Below are 18538 nucleotides of genomic sequence, written 5' to 3'. Positions count from 1 at the left end.
ACAGGAATAGTAATAGTTTAAATGTGAGAAGTTTATAAATTACCACACTGGAGGAGACCAGTTAGTTTCAGTCGCTGACACTAATCATGTACTAAAAATGAAAGATAATGTGCAAGATATGTCATGGAGGACATGACATAATTTCCCATTCTCAAGGGAAGCTTTCTGCAGGTACTGATCACTCTCTCTGTCTCTGGAGGATTTAAGATCATCTTTCTTTCCTTTAGTATTTTTGGCTAAAGCTGAAAGTAGATATGCTGAACGAGTATCTACTCCTTTAACACTCCCAGTCAGATGAAATTAAGAGGTCTCAAAAATAAACTGAAAGGGTTTCTTGCAGTAAATTTACAGTTTGGAGTCTCTGAATCTTATGGTTTGCCCAAAACCTCTGAAATATGGAGTGCCAGAATAAATGACCTTCTGAAAGGGGACTGTCTCTAAAAAATTAAGAATTTAAGAATTACAGTGTGTAATTGAGCAGCAAATGATTTCCAGGTATTGCCATTCATATTTTAACTTTTCCCTCCTTTCCCTCTCCACCCTGTAGTTCATGACAAAGAATCCCAACAAACGACTTGGCTGTGTGGCGTCACAAAACGGGGAAGATGCGATCAAGCAGCATCCATTTTTCAAGGAAATTGACTGGGTTCTTCTAGAACAAAGGAAAATCAAACCACCCTTCAAACCTCGGATTGTAAGTAACAGTTTGTATAACATTCAGAGAAAACCTGGTTTGGCAGTTCTACTTGTTGGCTTTTCTGAGAAATGAGATTACCCAATGATCTGCAGTGTTTGAGGGCTGAAACAGTAATATAAAAATGGCACTGAGAAGATTACTTTGTCATGGTTTCTGTGAAGGTAAGTGTCAGGAATAAATGTAATGCACAGAAAAATGTTCATGTTCATCCACATAAACCATAAGAGAGTTCAAAAAACATTTTTAATTACATTCTGTGTTCTCAAAGATGCCATAGCCAGAAAAGATGATTTCAGTTGACGTATACTCTCTATACTTTCTGTGTGAACTCTTTACAGTTCTGCATTGCTGATGGCCACTGGATTTTGTAGTAAAGCACAGACAAGAATTTATAAGGAATAACATTTTAAGTGAAGAAACTTGAAAAAACAGCTTATTGGGGGAAAGAAACACACATTATTATTAGATACATTTACATATTACCATTTTCCTGGATAGTAACCAAGTATTTCTATTTAAAAGTAAAAAAAATCTGTAAAAAACAGCCCTACCTGCAGAAAGTATGATAGACATGCAAAAATATTTTATTCTGGTGTTTCTCTGGATGAAAACACAATTAACCAAATGTCACAGAATGCATGCAGTTACTTCTGTGCTTACACACTGCAAAAGGCTAGCTTTGTGATAAATCCTCAGAGAGTGATTTGCGTCTTTTGATTTCACAAGGTCCTAATTACAATGCTTGATTTGCCTGTGAATATGGTCAAAGTTCTTGTTTGTTTCTTTCTTTAGATACTTTACAAAGGTATTAAAACACCTAAAAAGCAAAACAAATGAGCAAAATAAAAACCTTAGGAATCACGTCCAAATCCTGAATTAAATTCAGAGGTGCAAAAGTCCCTTCTGTTTTTGAAGAATTGCTGTATGTTACATATAATGCCTTTACTTGAGTCCTATGAGATGCCTTTCCCCAAGTTCCTTGTGTGTATGGGGAAATGGGGAAAGCAGGACTGACTGTCCAGAACAGGAGCCTGAGGCAGCTCCTCTTGAGTCCACTCTTGGGGAAATCTCTGTCTCTGTAGCTGTGCAGAAAAAGCCCAAAGGGATTGACAGCTGTGAGTGAAAGCCCTTATGAACCCCTCTCTAGGAGTAATAATAAGGTACAGTGTTGTCACATGAGGAAGGTTTTCCCAATGTATTGGAGGATGGAAACCTTACAGTGCCCTGTGTGCAGGCAGAGCTGGCCTGAGCCAGCCCCGCTCCTGGGGGTGCAGCCAGCCCTCTCCCTGCTGCCCAGCTCCTCTCTGGAGGTGTGACAGGCTTGCAGCTGCTGCCTGAGATGATGTACAAGCCTCTGCACTGCTGCAGGGAGTGTAAACCCCGAATTAACTCCTTTAGTACCAATCTGAAGCCTATTTAGTACTGTGGCTGTCTTCCAGTCAGGTTCCAGAGCTCTGAGATAGCTGCACTTGGGCAAAGTCTGCGTTGAGCTGAGTTGCATTTGTGTAGCTCTTTTCTTGTTTTCACAAGAATTTGTCCTCTCATCTCACCATAATTTTTGTTGCTTTGCTCCATACTCATCAGAATTTTGTTTTTAAGTCATGATGAACTATTGCAGAATTATTTTCACTTTATGCCTGCATCTAATTTCCAGTTTCCTTTCATCTAGTCTGTTTATTGGCTGTTTTCCTTTCATGATCAAGATGCACAGTCCCTTTGACAATAGGTATTTTTATGAGGCTTTTATTATTTTTGTAACTACTCCCACAGTGGCAGTCCTTAAAAGTCAGGAGGTATTTCAATATCAGGTGATTTTATTCATTGCTGATATAAATGCCTTCTGCTTTCTCAGTGGGGTTTATTTCTCTTTCTGGTAATTATTTCATTGTTATTATATTGTAAAGCCAATCCCATTTTGTTAATTCCTGATGTTTTGTTCTTTTTCCTCTTTTCTACTTTCTTCATGGTATTTTAATTGAATTGTTCTGTTTCAGTAGTGATTGTGGATAATTTCAGAGTAGTCTGAAATTTGTATAATTTTAGGACAGTTCTTTGTTCCTTAATAATTGTTAAGGTGATTTTATACATCCCTATTTACACTTCTGGTCATTTTTCTTCAGGCTACTTCTCTAATCTTGGATTTCACACTAATTCTTTCTATATTCTGTCTACCAACTTTCTTTATTCTACGAGATTTGATTCCTGCTCTTTATTCTACGAGATTTGATTCCTGCAGTCTAGTAGCTCTGTATGCTTGGATTTTTTTCTGAACTCTTTTTTTTTTTATAGTGGTGAATTCAGATAATATGTACTCTATGTAACAGGCATCTCTTATTATTTTCATGTTCTCAGTCTGCTCTCTCTAAGGTATCTTCCCCAGTGACTGGGTCCTATCAGCTTTCACTGATAACTTTGAGCATACCTTATATATTTATGACCCATTTTTATGATCCATCAGCTATTTTGTGCCAAGTTGTATAAATTTTACAGTTGTTTGGATTTTATTGTTGTATAGCAATCTTTGTGCAAGGTCATACTTGAAATTTTTGTTTGTCCTCTTAAAACTGAATGATGTATTACTTGGAAAGTTAGATGTGATATAGATCTGGGCTGGAGAGAAGGATCACACAAATGAAATACAATTATTAATTATTCAACTTCAGAAATGGCAAAGAAATTGAGGGCAGTAAATTTCAAGTGCTATAAAGGTAGTTTTGTATACTTGCCAAGCTAGTCTGGATTGCACTCACTTTGAAAAATTGTGAGAAGAGGAAAGAAGGTGAACACTAATGAAATATGATCTATTTTAAAATCTTCACAGAGAGTTCTTCTCTCTAAATTCAGTTGTGGGTGTAGCATTGAAATTCATTGATTCAGATTGTAACTGTAACTGTAACAAATGTAACTGTTCCATAGCAGGGGAATAACTATGAAAAAACCATAACTAATGCCTGTGTTTGGAATGTTTTATGGTTTTTAACATCTTTTAGTATTTATAAAGGACTCTTGATTATTTAAAAGTGATTTGTAATATTAAGAGAGGATTTAAAAAATATTTTAATCTTGTGTTGAGGAGGGCCTAGTTCTGTGAAAAGATCTATGAAAAGGGAGGCCAGACTACTAGTCAGAAAATAGACATTCTTGCATGTGATGTGTGAGTGCAAATATGTGTTGAGGAAAAAAGTGTACAATGCATATGTAGCTGTCTGAAATTGAAATTGAGTTTTGCATGCACATACAAGAATGTATATACTTACACAGATAGTCTTCTATTTTCTGACCAACTAGTAAGATGACTAAGGGGGGAATATTTATGATTATGTCATACACGCTTTCAAAATAAAACAATACATAAAATACGTTCAAATGAGCTACAGGCAATGTAAAGTGGTGACACTAAACCAGTAAAGTCATTAGGGAAAATGGTCAAACACTGAGGTCCCATCAGACAGTGGAATAATCTGCCAAGGGAGGTCATGGAGGTGGTATTGTGGAAAAATTTTTGCTTCTGTTCTGCCTCACTTCTCAAAACACACGAGTTCCCTGATTAGCACAGCTGATTTGCTTTTCTCTTACCTTCCAACATTTCTCTGCCATAATAAATTTTCTGAGGAGCTATATTACATGGTATTGTCAGGCTGTGCTTCTCCATGGTTCAGGTGTGTCACTTCAACTCTGCCAGCCTTAAGTTTGAGTTCTTCAACTGAGCTTGGGAAAAAAAAAACAACAACTGCATCAAACTTTTAAAGGTTTTTGTTGTTCGTTTGTTTTTTTTAAATCTCATTCACACAGTGGATGGATGTAATTATGTTCCTTATTATACCAGAAATATACCATTAATGTCTTTCTAGTTTGTACATTATTTGATTATTCTAATGATGCTTTGGAAGCTGAATTTTCTTCCTGTGTCCAGCATTAGAGTGGAAATTACCAAAAGGATTTTGAAAACCTGCCTATGTTTTTTTGAAATCTTGCATGAGTGCCCTGAACAGAGAACTCATACAAATAGCTGAGGTTTAGATTACTAAATGGTGACAGAAATGCCACCCTAGGCTGTCCTAGGAAGAGACAGCACAAGCAGATTTGGTGGTTCTGAAACCTGCTGGGAAGGATGTTTGCTTCTGCAGTTAATGACTTGGAATAGAGAATACAGAGGGGTTAAAATACGCTGGGACTCAATCCTGTGATGCATGTTATCTGCCAACTCTTCCTCTCATAAATCTAGGATCTTGAGGCTTTTCAGCAGTAAAATTATTTTACATATGTGTGTGTATATGAATAAATAAATATAGTTCCATGCAGAGCTATTCTAAATGTTAAGCTAGTGTACAAAAAAATCATAGCTCTGGAGCATGTACATTAGAAATCAAGCAAACTGTTGAGCAGCTAGACAGCAGATGCTGGTTACATCTAAGCTCCAGTGACTTTGCAGTGTCTTTTAAGATCATTTTTCCTGTTTTTAAAGCCTAATTCTTATAGTTTCACAGCATGTCTTGAACAGTTTTGAATAGTATTATTCATCCCTGAATGCAGTTGTGAAAATGTAACTGCATATGCAGTAAGTACCATTTTAGACAATACCCTTTCTTCAGAGCAACTGTTGTGAGACAGAAATCCTTTGAGGCATTTTAATCTTCTGTTGAGATTTTTTTTAATATATTCTTCCTAGAATTTTATTCCTTTTGGAATATGAAATTTCCATGATCAGTAGCCATAAGGCCAGGCTATGGAATTTATTGCTCAAGAACCACAAAGACCTTGATAGCATTCAGTGATTCTCTGCTCCCCATCTTTCTTTGTTTCCATGGCTCTGTTCCTGGCTTGGTTGAGTTGCTTATTTCCACTTTCAAACTGCATTTGCCATCTTAAAAATTAAAACAATGGTGCAGTAGATCAATTTCTTACATAAGTTATGGATGTGGTGGTAAGTGAGGTAGATCCTGCTTTGTGGCATGATGGGATGGTTCTGTCTCTCCATACCAAATACAAACTATGCATTAAAAACAGTAATTGAAACAGATTACTGCTTCTGCTTTAATGTATTGATTAATTTTGTATTGTTACAGTTCCGTGCAATAAATTCTTTGTGCCATTTCGCAGAGCACAGCTGGCCTGCTGAAAGTTCTCCAGAGTAAACCTGTGGCCTGCTGACATGTCAGCAAAATCAGCCAGCAAAAAAGCCCAGAAACAAGTGCACAAGTGGTAAAAAAAGTTGCAGTATCACAGTACCACTTGCCAGTGATGAAGGAAAATCACTGCCTAAAATTTGTTACTCATTTGGCTGAAGTCAGTAAGCATCAATTTAATAGAATCATAGAATAGTGTGGATTGTAAAGGACCTTTAGAGATCATCTAGTCCAACCCCTCTGCAGCAAGCCTAATCAACCCTATCAGGTGCTCAGAGCCATGTCCAGGTTGTCCTTGAATGTTTCCAGAAATGGAGCATCTCTCACCAATCTGAGCAACCTGTTCAGTGTTTCACTGTCCTCATTGTAAGCAATTTCTTTATTATAACTAGTTTAAATTGCCCTCTTTCAGTTTAAAACCATTACTCCCTGTCCTATGGCAACAGGCCCTCTTCTTTTTTTCAAGCCACCTTTGAGTATTGAAAGTCTACAATATAGGGTCTCCCTGGGATCTTCACTTCTCCAGGCTTAATAGCCCCAGCTCTCTTTGCCCTTCCCCATAGGAGATGTGCTCCAGCCCTCTGAGGGGTTTCTTTTTGATTTCTGTAAAATTAGACCTACATGGACACTCCTGTCCTTTCAGACTGAGTTTTCATTGTCAACCCTTGCAAATGTGCGTGCCAACAGACAGACCTGCCTCTTTCATCTACCCTGTTGTCAATGTTAGCATTGGGAAAATTTGAGACACTGTCTAAGATGTCCTCAACATGAAAAAGCTGAAGAACTCTCAGTGAGAGGGTAATACAAGACCTGGTAAAACAGATGTTTGCCATATGTATTTCTTTCTAGCAATTAAGCCAAAGTTTCATCACTAATGGCTTTATCAGTGCCTGTGGCAATCCATTCATAGTGTGGCTTTATGGAGATGAAGTTAACAAAATCATATTACAATGATTCACTGTCAACATGCAGCTTTCACAGAACAATGCATTATTTTAATTTTCTCAATGCACTCATAATTTTTTGGTTTTCCATTTTTAAAGCTCACTTTCCTCAAGAGCATTAAAGACAAAATGAATGGGATAGCCTATTGCAGAATTGTATCTTGCACTATGGAGCAACAGCTGCTGCTGGCCTGTTCATCTAATATGCCTTCCTTCATTTTGCAGCCTCTTCAATTTCTATTGGTACATCACGGAGAATATGTTCTGAATCATTGTATGTTCCTTCTTCAGTTCTGACTTAGGGTAGAGAGCTGATCTAGCAGATACAACCAGAGACCCAAGAATTGCAAGATATATAAGTTCCTCCACCAGATTTTCTAGAAACTCATTATGTGGTCCAGGCTGCATCATCTAATCTTTTCTCACTTCAACTTCCCCTCTGTGGTAATTACAGGCAAAGTTGAGGGCCAGTGAAAAAATGTGACAAAAAAAAAGTGCTAAAGATCAGCCTGCTTTTAAATTGACTGGATGCTTAGGACTTCCCTTGGAAGAGTGTTCTTATGCTATACCAGACCTCAGTGTTAGCAGATTTCCTCTCAGCCTCAAATTGCACCTTTCTCAGCTCCAGTAACTCTAAGATAATGATAAACCATTATGGAAGTCCCTCCCCCCTTAGTTATCACTATCTGAGCCACATTGTCTGTATGCAGTTTCCTTTGAGAACCTGAACTCCCTGGCTAAGTCTTGACTTAAGGATGCCAGCAATGTGTCCTCTTTCAGTTCTGCACTGCAGCAAAGGTTTGAAATAAAGTAAATCCCAAATACGAAATTTTAGTCATAGCCAATTATCGTGGGTTACAACTGGAGTCACTGAGCACTGTGAATTTTCTTTTCCCCCTCCCCTGAATGCGTGAAAAACAGGTAAAATTTTGGCAATCCTTTGCCTATGACTGAATGAGAAGCTGGATGCCCACAGTGTTTGGAAGCTGGGTGATAAGCAGCAAATACAAATCAGCACCTCTGGAGAGTCAGCTGGGCTGTTTGCACAGGCAAACAGGCAGACCTGCCCTCTGGGTGGGTGCTGCACTGAATGGCTCCCAAAAAATGTCTTCAATTAGAGAGGTGTGTGTTCAAATTGCTGCAGCAACCATCTGCTTACTGTGAAATATGGCTGGAATCCTTAAAGAGGGACCACGTTTCTGGAGAAAGCTTTCCAATATGTTAGCCTGAAACATAAGTTCTATATTTGCAGATTCATTTTCATACATGAGTGATTGCAGGCAAAGATTTTTTTACTTTTTAATGAGGGATTTTTAACCTAGTGTTGGGAAGTCATGATACTGTTTTGGTGGGGGTTCTTTGGCACACCTCTACTTTTTTGTGACGATAGATTGTATCATCATCCATGCAGAATTATACTTTACCTTTACGCTGTGGGGAAGGAATCCTGTAAAATGCAGTATCATTCAATAGCACCAGAAGGAACATAGGAAATTACAGGCCAAGTAAATTTCTTTTTGTATAAATGTTCTCTCTTTTCAAGTTTGCTTCAGTGTGAATGTCCCTCTTTAAGGTAAGGCCTTCAATATGGGGAAAATGTCAAGGTAGGTCCACTTTTAGGCCTAATAACCTTGAGGTGTCCCTTCAGTTTCATGATATATTTCCATTCAGTCATCAGTGCATGGCAATGAGCATTTAGCAGATGGGCACGCAAGGGGCTATACTGCATGCCTTTGCATGAAGTGTTACTGCTTAGGCACTGGGGAGTGATCTTCAGACCTCAGACCCTCATGTACCATTATTACACATTGAACATGATGTATTTCCCACTTGCTGCAGACATTTCAGGCATAGGAAAACTATGGGCTTTCTTCTGAGAGTGATACCACGTGGATTAATATCGATATACAAAAAAAATTATTACAAATGGGGTACACTGTCAAAATGGTTAGCATACATCCTTAAAAAAAACTAAAGAAAAATGGATGTGGACTTTTGAGACAGGCTTTTTATTACTGACAGTCATCACGGTGGACCTCCTACAATTTTTCTGCATGCTGCCCCTGTCACAGAGTATCATGAATCAGAATATTGAATTTCAGATGGTTCCTAGAAGTTACACTTTTCTGCTACTGGCTTTGAGTGTAAGCCAGGTGGCTGCTGATTGAGAAGCGTTGGTTGTTTTCAGGCAATGAAATTCAAGATCTCAGCTGAGCTTGCTGCAAGCAGCTGTGAACAACAAATATTACCATAGTCATGCCTGCAGTGTAACTCAGACCAATCAGTCCAGTGGCTGGGCAGGACAGAGAAGTCTGGAACACTGCTGCCTCTTTCCTCAACAAAGGAAAAGACCTTGGTTTTCTAAGCTTCAACTAGCTTGGCACTTTGTGCAACCTCTAAGTTTGCCCAAGATATAAGTATATAGCATTTGAGGAGCCTATGTGCATCTTAGAGAAATCAGAAGTGAACTGGTGTTTTTAAGCTATTTCAGTGTTTGGGTTTTTTAGGTTTGTTTTTTTTTTTTTGGTTGTTGTTTTTTTTTTTTTTTATGTACAAGGTTTTGTTTTCCCAGAATTTCTCATTCAGTTAGTCTGATTTTGGGTTTTTTTTGAATTATCTTCAGTGTCAGTGCCTCCAGGAGCTGTTTGTAGATGTCATTACCATAACACTAGAATTACAGAAATTTGAAAGCTGCTTCCCAACACTGCAAGTTCCCAAATATTTAGAAGTTAAACAATTTTTATTATGCTTCTTTTGATTCTGTACTGGGGATCCATCAGTATTTGTTTGGTTTTGCGAAGTCCTGGTTTTATAGCACTAAAATATTTTCATACTGGACAATTAAGTCCATATAACCATCTGTTAGGTGTACATTGTTAAGTGGTCCCCTTTAGGATAGAGTGATAAGCAACCAGAGTGTACCTGCTTTCCTTTTGGGCTTCCCCAGAAAAACACAAAAATTTCACTTTCTGACTGCTTTAATCTCCAGTGCAATTTTCATGAAGTTATTTAAAACATTAAGTGAAATAATCTTATGTTCACTTGCATTCTTATGTACATTCTCAAGAATTCACAAAGAAATATTTCATTTTTATATTAAAGTAGATAATATATAATATTCCTGGGTTGGGCCTAATCCTGATGTCAGTAAGGATCAGTGGAAAAACACCAGCTGATTAAGAAGCAGTAGCATCTGGCTCTTTATCAGAAGGTGGAATTTATTAAGAAAAAAAGTCAAGACTCATTGAAATCTAGCATTTTCTGACTAATCCCATCCCAGCTGGAGCCCAGTAAACATTGAGTATAAAAAGAGCTTTGACTTTGGGTTTATTTCTCGTGCAGAACTTTCTGTACTAGCAGTGCACTATGCTAATGCAAGCACCAGGTCTTGCTAGGGTGTTCACCCAGAATGGGCAGCAGAAATGTGTCAGTGTGTTTGTTCCCAGCTCAGCATACTAGTGCAAAACTTCACTCCTTATGACATGTGCACTGCTAGGCACAGGGAGGAGTGAAGCAGCTGCTGTGTAGCCACTTATCTACAGTAGCAGGACAGGGAAGACACCTTTACATGGTGAGGAGTCCTAGCCCTTCATTAGCTGCTGCTTTCCTCTTGTTGGGCTGCTGTGCTGGCAAAAGGGATTTTGTTACTGTGGAGGCACAGACCTTTTACTGGTCCTCTCAACAGCATGCTCCAGGGGTCACGTGCTTAAATCCCAAGGGATGAGAGGAACACTCAGTATAAACACTTGCAAAAAACCTTAAGCACAGATCTTGTTCCCTGCATGCCATAATCACTTTTGTGAAGGACCTAGAGAACAGCAGCTCTCTTGGCTGAACTCTGGAGTACGGAAAAGAAGGATTTGAAGACCATGACTGCCCATGACTCTTTGGAAGATTCTATTTGATTATATTTGACTAGAACAAGAAGAAAGGGAGAATGAGGTTTTTTTTCTGTCATGTCTGCATTAACAGCTCAAATTCCCAGCAAGATGGGATTCCCACTGTGCAAAAAGCCACATAAGTGAAAGACAGTCAGGAGATTTTTGAAAGTGATAGAGGGATCACAGCCCACCAATAGGAGACCAAAAATAGGAAGAAAACTAGATAAATGATGAAGAGAAAATTACTCAAGCTCAAAGCAAATCAGTAGCAAAACCAAGAATTAAAGTCATGTCACTACAAACTCTGCTATGTCATGCTGTGCTCTTTGAATAAAACTGTGTTCTAAAAAAGGCAGTCACAGGGTCTGGAAGAAAGGTGGAAAGAAGATGTATTGAGTGGCATAAGTAATAGGCATTCATGCATAGTCCTACAGTGTCTTTTACTTAGCCTATGATCTGAATGTGCATTAGTTAAAATAAAAAAAAGATAGCATCCTCAGCTGCTTTCTAAAGTCACATACATCTTTATTTTGCTCTCTTTTTGTAAAGGCTTAAAGACATTCATTACACTTGAAAATATAATCTCTAACAATTCAGTGGTCTTAGCAATAACCATCATTGTGTAGCTTTCTCCATTTGTGTTAGGTAAAACCTGCTATACCATTTTGCTCTATGAAAGCCTGTCATATTCATCCCCCATGTCAAACTAATTAGCTAGAGTATCAAAGAGCATAAATTTCCAGAAATGTAGGTATTCTTGCCAAAAAATGTGTAGCATTCCTACTCTATGGCCTGTAATGCAAACTAGTTTAGTGTGTAACTGAGTCCTGGAATTTTGCTCCCACTATATGTGTTGTCACACCTTTCAAGCTGTGATTTTTTTCTACATCCAGCCTCACAATGCATGTCAGTGCTCCTGGATAGAGGAGAGGTCAGAATCACAAGATACTACTATATAATTTCATGTCATCATCAGAAAGGCTTCCATAATGTGGTACTTTTCTGTAAAGAAAAGGTGACTGTAAGCAAAATAAAATGTTAGAAAGTCAGACAATATTTATTCAGGATACACAGAGTATCTTGAAATATTTCATTACATCACTCATCAATGTACTAACATCAGAGTCTCCTTAATTTATTCCTTGCCTTTGTGATTGCTTAAAGAATGCAAAGTAAAGTAAATAAGTGTATTGGTCTTTTACAGAATATATCTGGTCAAATGCCTCAGTGCACAGTCAATCTATATTTGGATAACTCTTTCAGTGATTTTGCAGATGTCTCCTGGAAGCCACTGAAATTCTAGGGATATGTGCCCTAGACTTACCAACCTGCCTCACTTTTTCCTCTGCTTTGCCAGTCATGTCCATTGCCTGGATAGCCCTTTGTTCCAAGGTGCTAGGGATCAGGAAGGCCAAAAGGCTTCCACACGTGTGTTTGAGGACTCACCAGCAGGTGGTTCAGCACATTGTGACAGATGCACCAGCGCTGACTCCTGTCACACTGCTATGACTGTGGTAGGAATGCAGATTCAGGGGAGCTGCACCTCTACAACTGAAAATGGGCTGATCTTGGATGTGTGCCAGGGTGTAAGAGGGAAGGTGACATGCCTGATCATGACCTTAGTGCAGCTGAGGATATCAGTTGAAGGATATCAATGGTGGCTTGCCAGTATAATGTGAATTAGACAGACACACATATAAAATCTGCACTGCCAAATAATCATAAGGTTTGCAATAGGAATCACATTGTGGAGGTGAGGGGTATTTCATATGATAGTTCCATTACTTTCTCTTCTTCTCTTTCCTCCCCTTCCCAAGAAGTATGAAATTGTTTCTCATAAGGTTAAATCTCTCAAAGAAACCTACCTTAAGGGGAAGATGTAGTGTAGGAATTCAGAAGTTGGCACTCTTTCCCTGCAATGTTTTCACTTCAAAAAATGCATGTATTCTACCATAGCATAGCTAATGTGCAATAGCTCTGTGTCACAATTGAGTCCTAATGGAAGCAAGCCCTGAGAAAATGAACATGATGGATTTTAAGAGAAAAGGACTAAGCACAGATGGAAAGCTGGTGCTGAGCTCCCCTAAAGCTCCTGTGACATCTATCTCCATCCAAGTTCTGCACAGAAATAGCTGTTGTGGTATAGGAATCAGGCTATGAACAAAGGTTTGCTATATATATGTAGCATTTTGCTCTGTATAACTTTAGTGCTGTGTTCTCAGGGTGAGTACACCAAGTAGGGCCATGGAGGACAAGAGAAGCACAGGGACTGCTGGGAGAGGTTCATTGCTCAGACCACGAACACGGGGTGGTTGTCAGGGAACCTGCAGAGCTTTGATTTTGTTTGCCTTGCTGTTTGTTTTGTGGTGGTGGTTTTGGGAGGCTCTGGTTTTGAGGAAGTCTGTGTAAAAGTGACATACAAAAGCTGACATTCTGGCCCTGGAGTCATTAAATGTTTTTGCCCCTAATTGTTTAGGTCATTCCTCCTTCCCAGTTGACCCATTTCACATTCCTAAGAAAGGGAATACCATTTCAATATAAATGTGGTTTCTGTTTAGTGTATCACAAATGATCCCTTTTAAAATCCATAGTTTTGTGAATTTGCTTGGTGTTTATTAAATATCTGTGTACTTCCACAGCAGATTAAAGTATGGGCTGCATAGGTTGACATGCTTTTCAAATACTGTTTCACTATCTATTAACATCTTTGTTGAGTGGGGGGGCTTTTCCACTACTTTTAATGTGGTGTCCTTTACCTCTAATGAAAGCATAGTCTAGAAGAATGAAATCTCACCCTCTGCTTGGAAGTAATGAATGTTGTTATACTTTAAAAAGCTACTTGGATTCAAAAGCCTTCTTATCATCATAAGTTCCAGTTGAATATATTACAGCTCATGGCAAATGTGTTGTCACTGTTCAATGTGTGAATAGAGCAATTAACCTGCTGAGAAAATTTAATGACTTATAAAGTTATTTTGATAACATGTATTTCTTATCTTCTGAAATCAGACAAGCTAAGAAATACTTCTAATACTGATACAGATTCTCAGGACATGCAAATACTCTGAAGAAGCATCCTGAGGATAAATTGAAAGGCCAGAGGTGTTGTGCTTCTTAGCCCATTTCCTTTAAAATATTCATACTGCATTTATTTATAAATAGCATGAGTTGTGGGCAAAAGTGAGTGCTCATTATAGTTCATCTCAAATATTTAGAAACTACTACACCTTTACAAAAAGAGATCCAATCAGTGGTGCAAAGAGATCTCTGCCTGTGCTGTGGTTTTTGTTATCATAATAAGGAGAGGTGAACGAGAGGACGGTGACATGTGAGGTTAGCCACATAACCCTGTGCTTCAAACCAGCTGGTTTGATGGCTGAGTTTCCCTTTGTCTTGATAAATATAATCTGAAAATCTTAACAGAAAGGAGGTAAATACAAAATGTTGGAGCTTTTATCATCCTGATGGAAGAATTTTTTCTTGATGATACTGTGTCAAACATTGGAATCACTTATTACTTACTGAAGCAAAATTCTGGATAAAATTAAGTGATACCAATACATGTGAGAAAGTGTGACTCTTGCTGCATGTCCCATTCCTGCTGCCCTGTGCCCCTGGAGCTGTACATCAAAAGCTGCAGCAGCCTTCTACATAATTTTTTTTGTTTAATATATTATATTGTTTATATTTAAACAGTATATTGCGAATTTGTAGGACAATCAGACTAAAACACAAACCCCAGTCTTTTGTGGCAGTGTTGTTTCCTATCCACCTTCTCCATCTGTTTTTTTTACCTTCTCTGAGCAGCCTTTGAAGCTGCTGGACAGTGCTAGCACAGTTATAGGAGCTGTTTGAGCTTTCAGTGGACTTGAAAGGGTTTCAGTGATTTTCTGCAAATTAAATGAAAATAAGTAACAGACTAAAGAGAGAGACTTCTTAATATCTCCAGACTGGAGAATTAATTTAATCTTTATTAGGCAGAAGAGAGTCCACTGAGCCTATTGGCCTCATGACACATCTCATGAGTTGTCCAAACTTTGCTGAGTTCCCTGGTTTGGAACACCCTCTTTCAGGTGACTTCTTGCAAGGAGGATTTCTGTGGCTTTTCAGTACCAAAGGCTTCCATCATTCACATTTGGTTCATGTAATCAATGGAAGGAATGGCAAGTTTTCACTTTCTGAATGTATTTTCAGTGATAAGAACATCAACTTAAATTTCTTTTTTCACTTTGAAATTCATGTAAAGTCATTTAATAATCACTGACAGACAAGGTTGTTAATCCTCAACACTGGAAAGCTTAATAAACAGATTTTAGTGGGGTTTTTGTAAGCTTGAGTTTGTAACTGCAGGTAGAAATAGAATGTTTTATTGAAATGGCAGTGAAACCAAAAACAATTCAGAAAACCACTGTTTAATGTGTGCTTACTACCAGTATCTTTTAATATATATGTGAAGAAATCTGAGAATAAAAAAAACCATTTTGACTCAAATAACCCAATAGCTCTTTTTCCAAAATTGTACAGGCCAACTACAAAAATTGATTAAACGGTGTTTTATCAAGAGATAGCCTTTTATAATTTCTGATATCTTTATCTCTTTGAATAGAATAAAACATTATTTTGATTTAAAAATTGTCATCCTTGATGGGTTGTAGTCATATGGGTTTGCTTATTAATTCAAGTGTTATATCTAATGAGATCATGTCTCCTAAGTCACACAGTCACTGCTCAGAGAGGAGACCTCTGAAGCATTCACACTGCTGGGAAAGTCAAAAATGTAATGGCCAGCACATGTCCTGCATGAGAGGTAGTCACTATTCTTTCTCAGTACCAGAGATTTTCTGCTGGTGGAGCAGCCATCTTTCTGATGAGAGTTAGAATTGGAATTTTTTATTTTTTGGTCATTGCCAGTGCAGTGTGGAGTTTGGCACCTGCTGTCGGGAGCTTGTGGGTAGCTGCTGTGCCCCTGCTCTTGTGTAGCTAAAGACAAGAGGCTTGGGTAGTCTAGAGAGAGAAAAAGGAACCTCTGAAACCTAATGGAATTTCTGTGTGTTTACCTGTAGTTCTGGGTGTTCTTCTCTCCTAGTACTGTAATTTCTTCATTCATCTGAAATGGAAGAGTCTAACCTGGAAAAAAGTCTGAAGAGTTTAAAATAATGTGTCCCAAAGTGTTAGGAGCTGCAGGCTAAATAAACAGAATCCCACCCATATAATTACTGCATTTTAAATTATGCATTTAGCAGCCAATCTAAACATTTTGCCTTTTATCTTCATGATTTTTTAATGTTCAAAGTCGGATAATAGCTGCACTTTGTTTCTTTCATAGATTCTCCTTACCTTGCAGATCTTCCTTCTTTTCTCAGCTTCCCTGCTAGGAGACAGGCACAGCCCTCCAAACCTTCATCCTGAGTCCTCGTGATGCAACTGTGGCATGGTTCATGCTCTTGGCCTACAGAGCATTCACAGTGCAAGTCCATTAAAATAGCAATAGCAGCAGAAATGTGGCCAGACCTGTTTTGTCTTAGCAAATGGAGTCTTGCAAAATAGTCATAGCTTCAGGAAGAAAGTGCCTAAGTTGCTAAGAGGGCTTCTCAAATAAATTTTTCTGTTGAAAAGAAGCACTTGTTATGAGTGCCACCTTGGCTTAGTCCACTCACTTTTGTTCCCTGTGATTTGTTTAATCTCATTTCATCAGTTGGTTAGAGACCTGTTAGCATATCCACAGATTGCTCCTTGCTTGCCCTGTTGGTAAATTGGGTGATTTACATCTATGCTGCCAAAACTACATGGAATTGTTTATAAATCAGAGAAAGTAAAAACTTCTCTTTCTTCCTTTGGTCTTGAAGTCATATTTTAAGACACAGTAGGCCTTTAAATCTAAGTAAATACCTTTAGTTGTTTTTTCAGAAGTGTTTGGGATTCCCTACTGGCAGCACAATCAATAGAATTATTCATTTTAATCAATAGAATTTACATACACCAATGACCAATGTTGAACCCTTTTTTAGATGTACTCTTTTGTGCTCTGTTTCATCCAGCACCTTCACAAGTCTTACTGATTTCTGGAATAAGTAGCTATGGAGAATTAATTGCTCCTGATAGGTTTTGAGGAATTTGTCATTTTACCCTTTTGACTTACACAAGGAAATAATACTTTTCACAAATATGTTCAATATGAAAACCTGAAAATAATATATATTCTATTTGTTTTCAGCTACTTGAGAGTTTATTTGCCCTTGATAGATAATAAAAGTGTGAGGGTAGTCACATTTCTTTTACATATAACTACAGTTCTGAATTTGAATTCTACTTTTTGCAAATACTCACCTTCTTCTGCTTTAATGAGTATTCCCGTGGCATTGTGTGAGTGTGTAAAAATACCATGGTAGGACATGGAGAACAAGAAAAATGTAGACACAGTTACAATGTAATGCTTTTAAGAATTAAGATGGAATTTCATTCTTATTTTGCAGGTTTTGCCCAAATTACTTTGGAAAAAACCTCATAAAGTCCAAAGCCACGTCTACGTCTCTCATGCCTCTTAAGCAATTCAGAGTTATATGAGTCACATACATTTCATGTCTGGTCTTTATGTACCAAGCAAATATTTCAAATGTAAACAATATAAATATATATATGTGTGTTTGTTAAGTCCATATCCCTTTCTTTTTAATGGAATTCTGTAGATAGAGGTTGTGGATTTTTGTTTGTCTGCACTTAGAAAACACTTGGTTTACAAGTGACAGTCTCTTGCATTTACACAGATCTTTATTTCCCTATATCTATAAAGTTCTTATAAACAGTGTAGGTGAAGGTTGATGTGACTATTTTACAATTGGGAGAAAGAAAACTGTTTAGTGTCTTAGTAGAGCTGATGAATAACACATATTTATATATACACACACACACACATATATATATGTTATAGAAAAGTTTACCTACATCAAAAGGTGGTAATCTAAAATATCCCATTTTGAATATATTAACATATTTATGATGTATGACTTTGTCATTTATCATTTTACTTTGCAAGTCAACTAGCTATTCTATTTCCAGTATCATTTACTCTCAGACATGGGCAGGAGGAATGCAAAGCTCATTTTCCATGTGTCAGTGTGCCTCCATTAAGGATCACCTAGGTAATCACTAGTTTCCATGACACAAAGAGAAAAGAGACAGCCCTAAGAAAAATGTTTGTTCCAATTCCCTGAACCTGTACATGCCTGAAATATGTTGCCACCATGGAAAATGTGAACACTGCAGGTTAAAGGAATGACCATTGGAGAACATTTTTTGCTGTAGCCTAGGGTGGTTTTTTCAAGTAAGTGGTCACAGATAGTCACTGTTGTGAGTGTCATGAGGACAGCAAATCAGCCTCCCCAGCTCTGTCTCTCTTAATACCTCTTGTCCCAGACCATGCACAGCTGCACTTTTTTGGCCCAACTTTGCTGAAGGAGTGAGGTGCTTTAGACTTGTGTGGGAAAAATCCTGATGCCATTGAAATAAAGAAGAGTTCTGAGGTGGATTTCTCTGGAGACAGGATTTCACATTTTGCATGGTGCTCTCAATCACATATGGCTGTTATTACGAAATCTGAGTTGCCAATGTTGAGCTCAAGGATTTTGGATTGAGAGCTGTTGGAAGCTTTACCTCAGATTTTTAAACATGGGTGTAGCCTATATCACTTGTAGTAATATAAAGGAATGGTTAACTTAGACTTGAAACACTGGGCTGTGTTTGGGGGAAATCAAATCAGTTCACTCTGTGACTCTGAAATGAGATATGATTATGTTCAAATCCAAGAGGAAACAGCCACACCACCTACTATGCCAAAGCCTTTTTAAAACCAGTCCTAATTTCAGCTTCCTGCTTTACCATCATACTGCTTAT

General features: G+C 38.0%; 1 protein-coding gene across 3 annotated transcripts in view; it reads left to right on the top strand.

The window, feature by feature from the left end:
* The window catches only part of PRKCE (protein kinase C epsilon), a 288523-nt gene that overhangs the window by 266516 nt on the left and 3469 nt on the right, over positions 1 to 18538 (top strand). Inside the window, exons 14-15 of one of the 3 annotated variants that reach the window (XM_064708955.1) lie at positions 548 to 694; positions 8311 to 8340. In XM_064708955.1, the coding sequence (XP_064565025.1) occupies positions 548 to 694; positions 8311 to 8325 (162 nt within the window). In that variant the 3' untranslated portion in view covers positions 8326 to 8340. Of the gene's footprint in view, positions 1 to 547; positions 695 to 8310; positions 8372 to 18538 lie in introns of all 3 variants that reach the window. The other 2 variants (XM_064708956.1, XM_064708954.1) reach the window with 2 other exon arrangements.

The sequence above is a fragment of the Zonotrichia leucophrys genome, chromosome 3 (genome assembly GCF_028769735.1).
Source record: "Zonotrichia leucophrys gambelii isolate GWCS_2022_RI chromosome 3, RI_Zleu_2.0, whole genome shotgun sequence".
Lineage (NCBI taxonomy): Eukaryota > Metazoa > Chordata > Aves > Passeriformes > Passerellidae > Zonotrichia > Zonotrichia leucophrys.
This window is presented reverse-complemented; position numbering and strand designations above follow the sequence as displayed.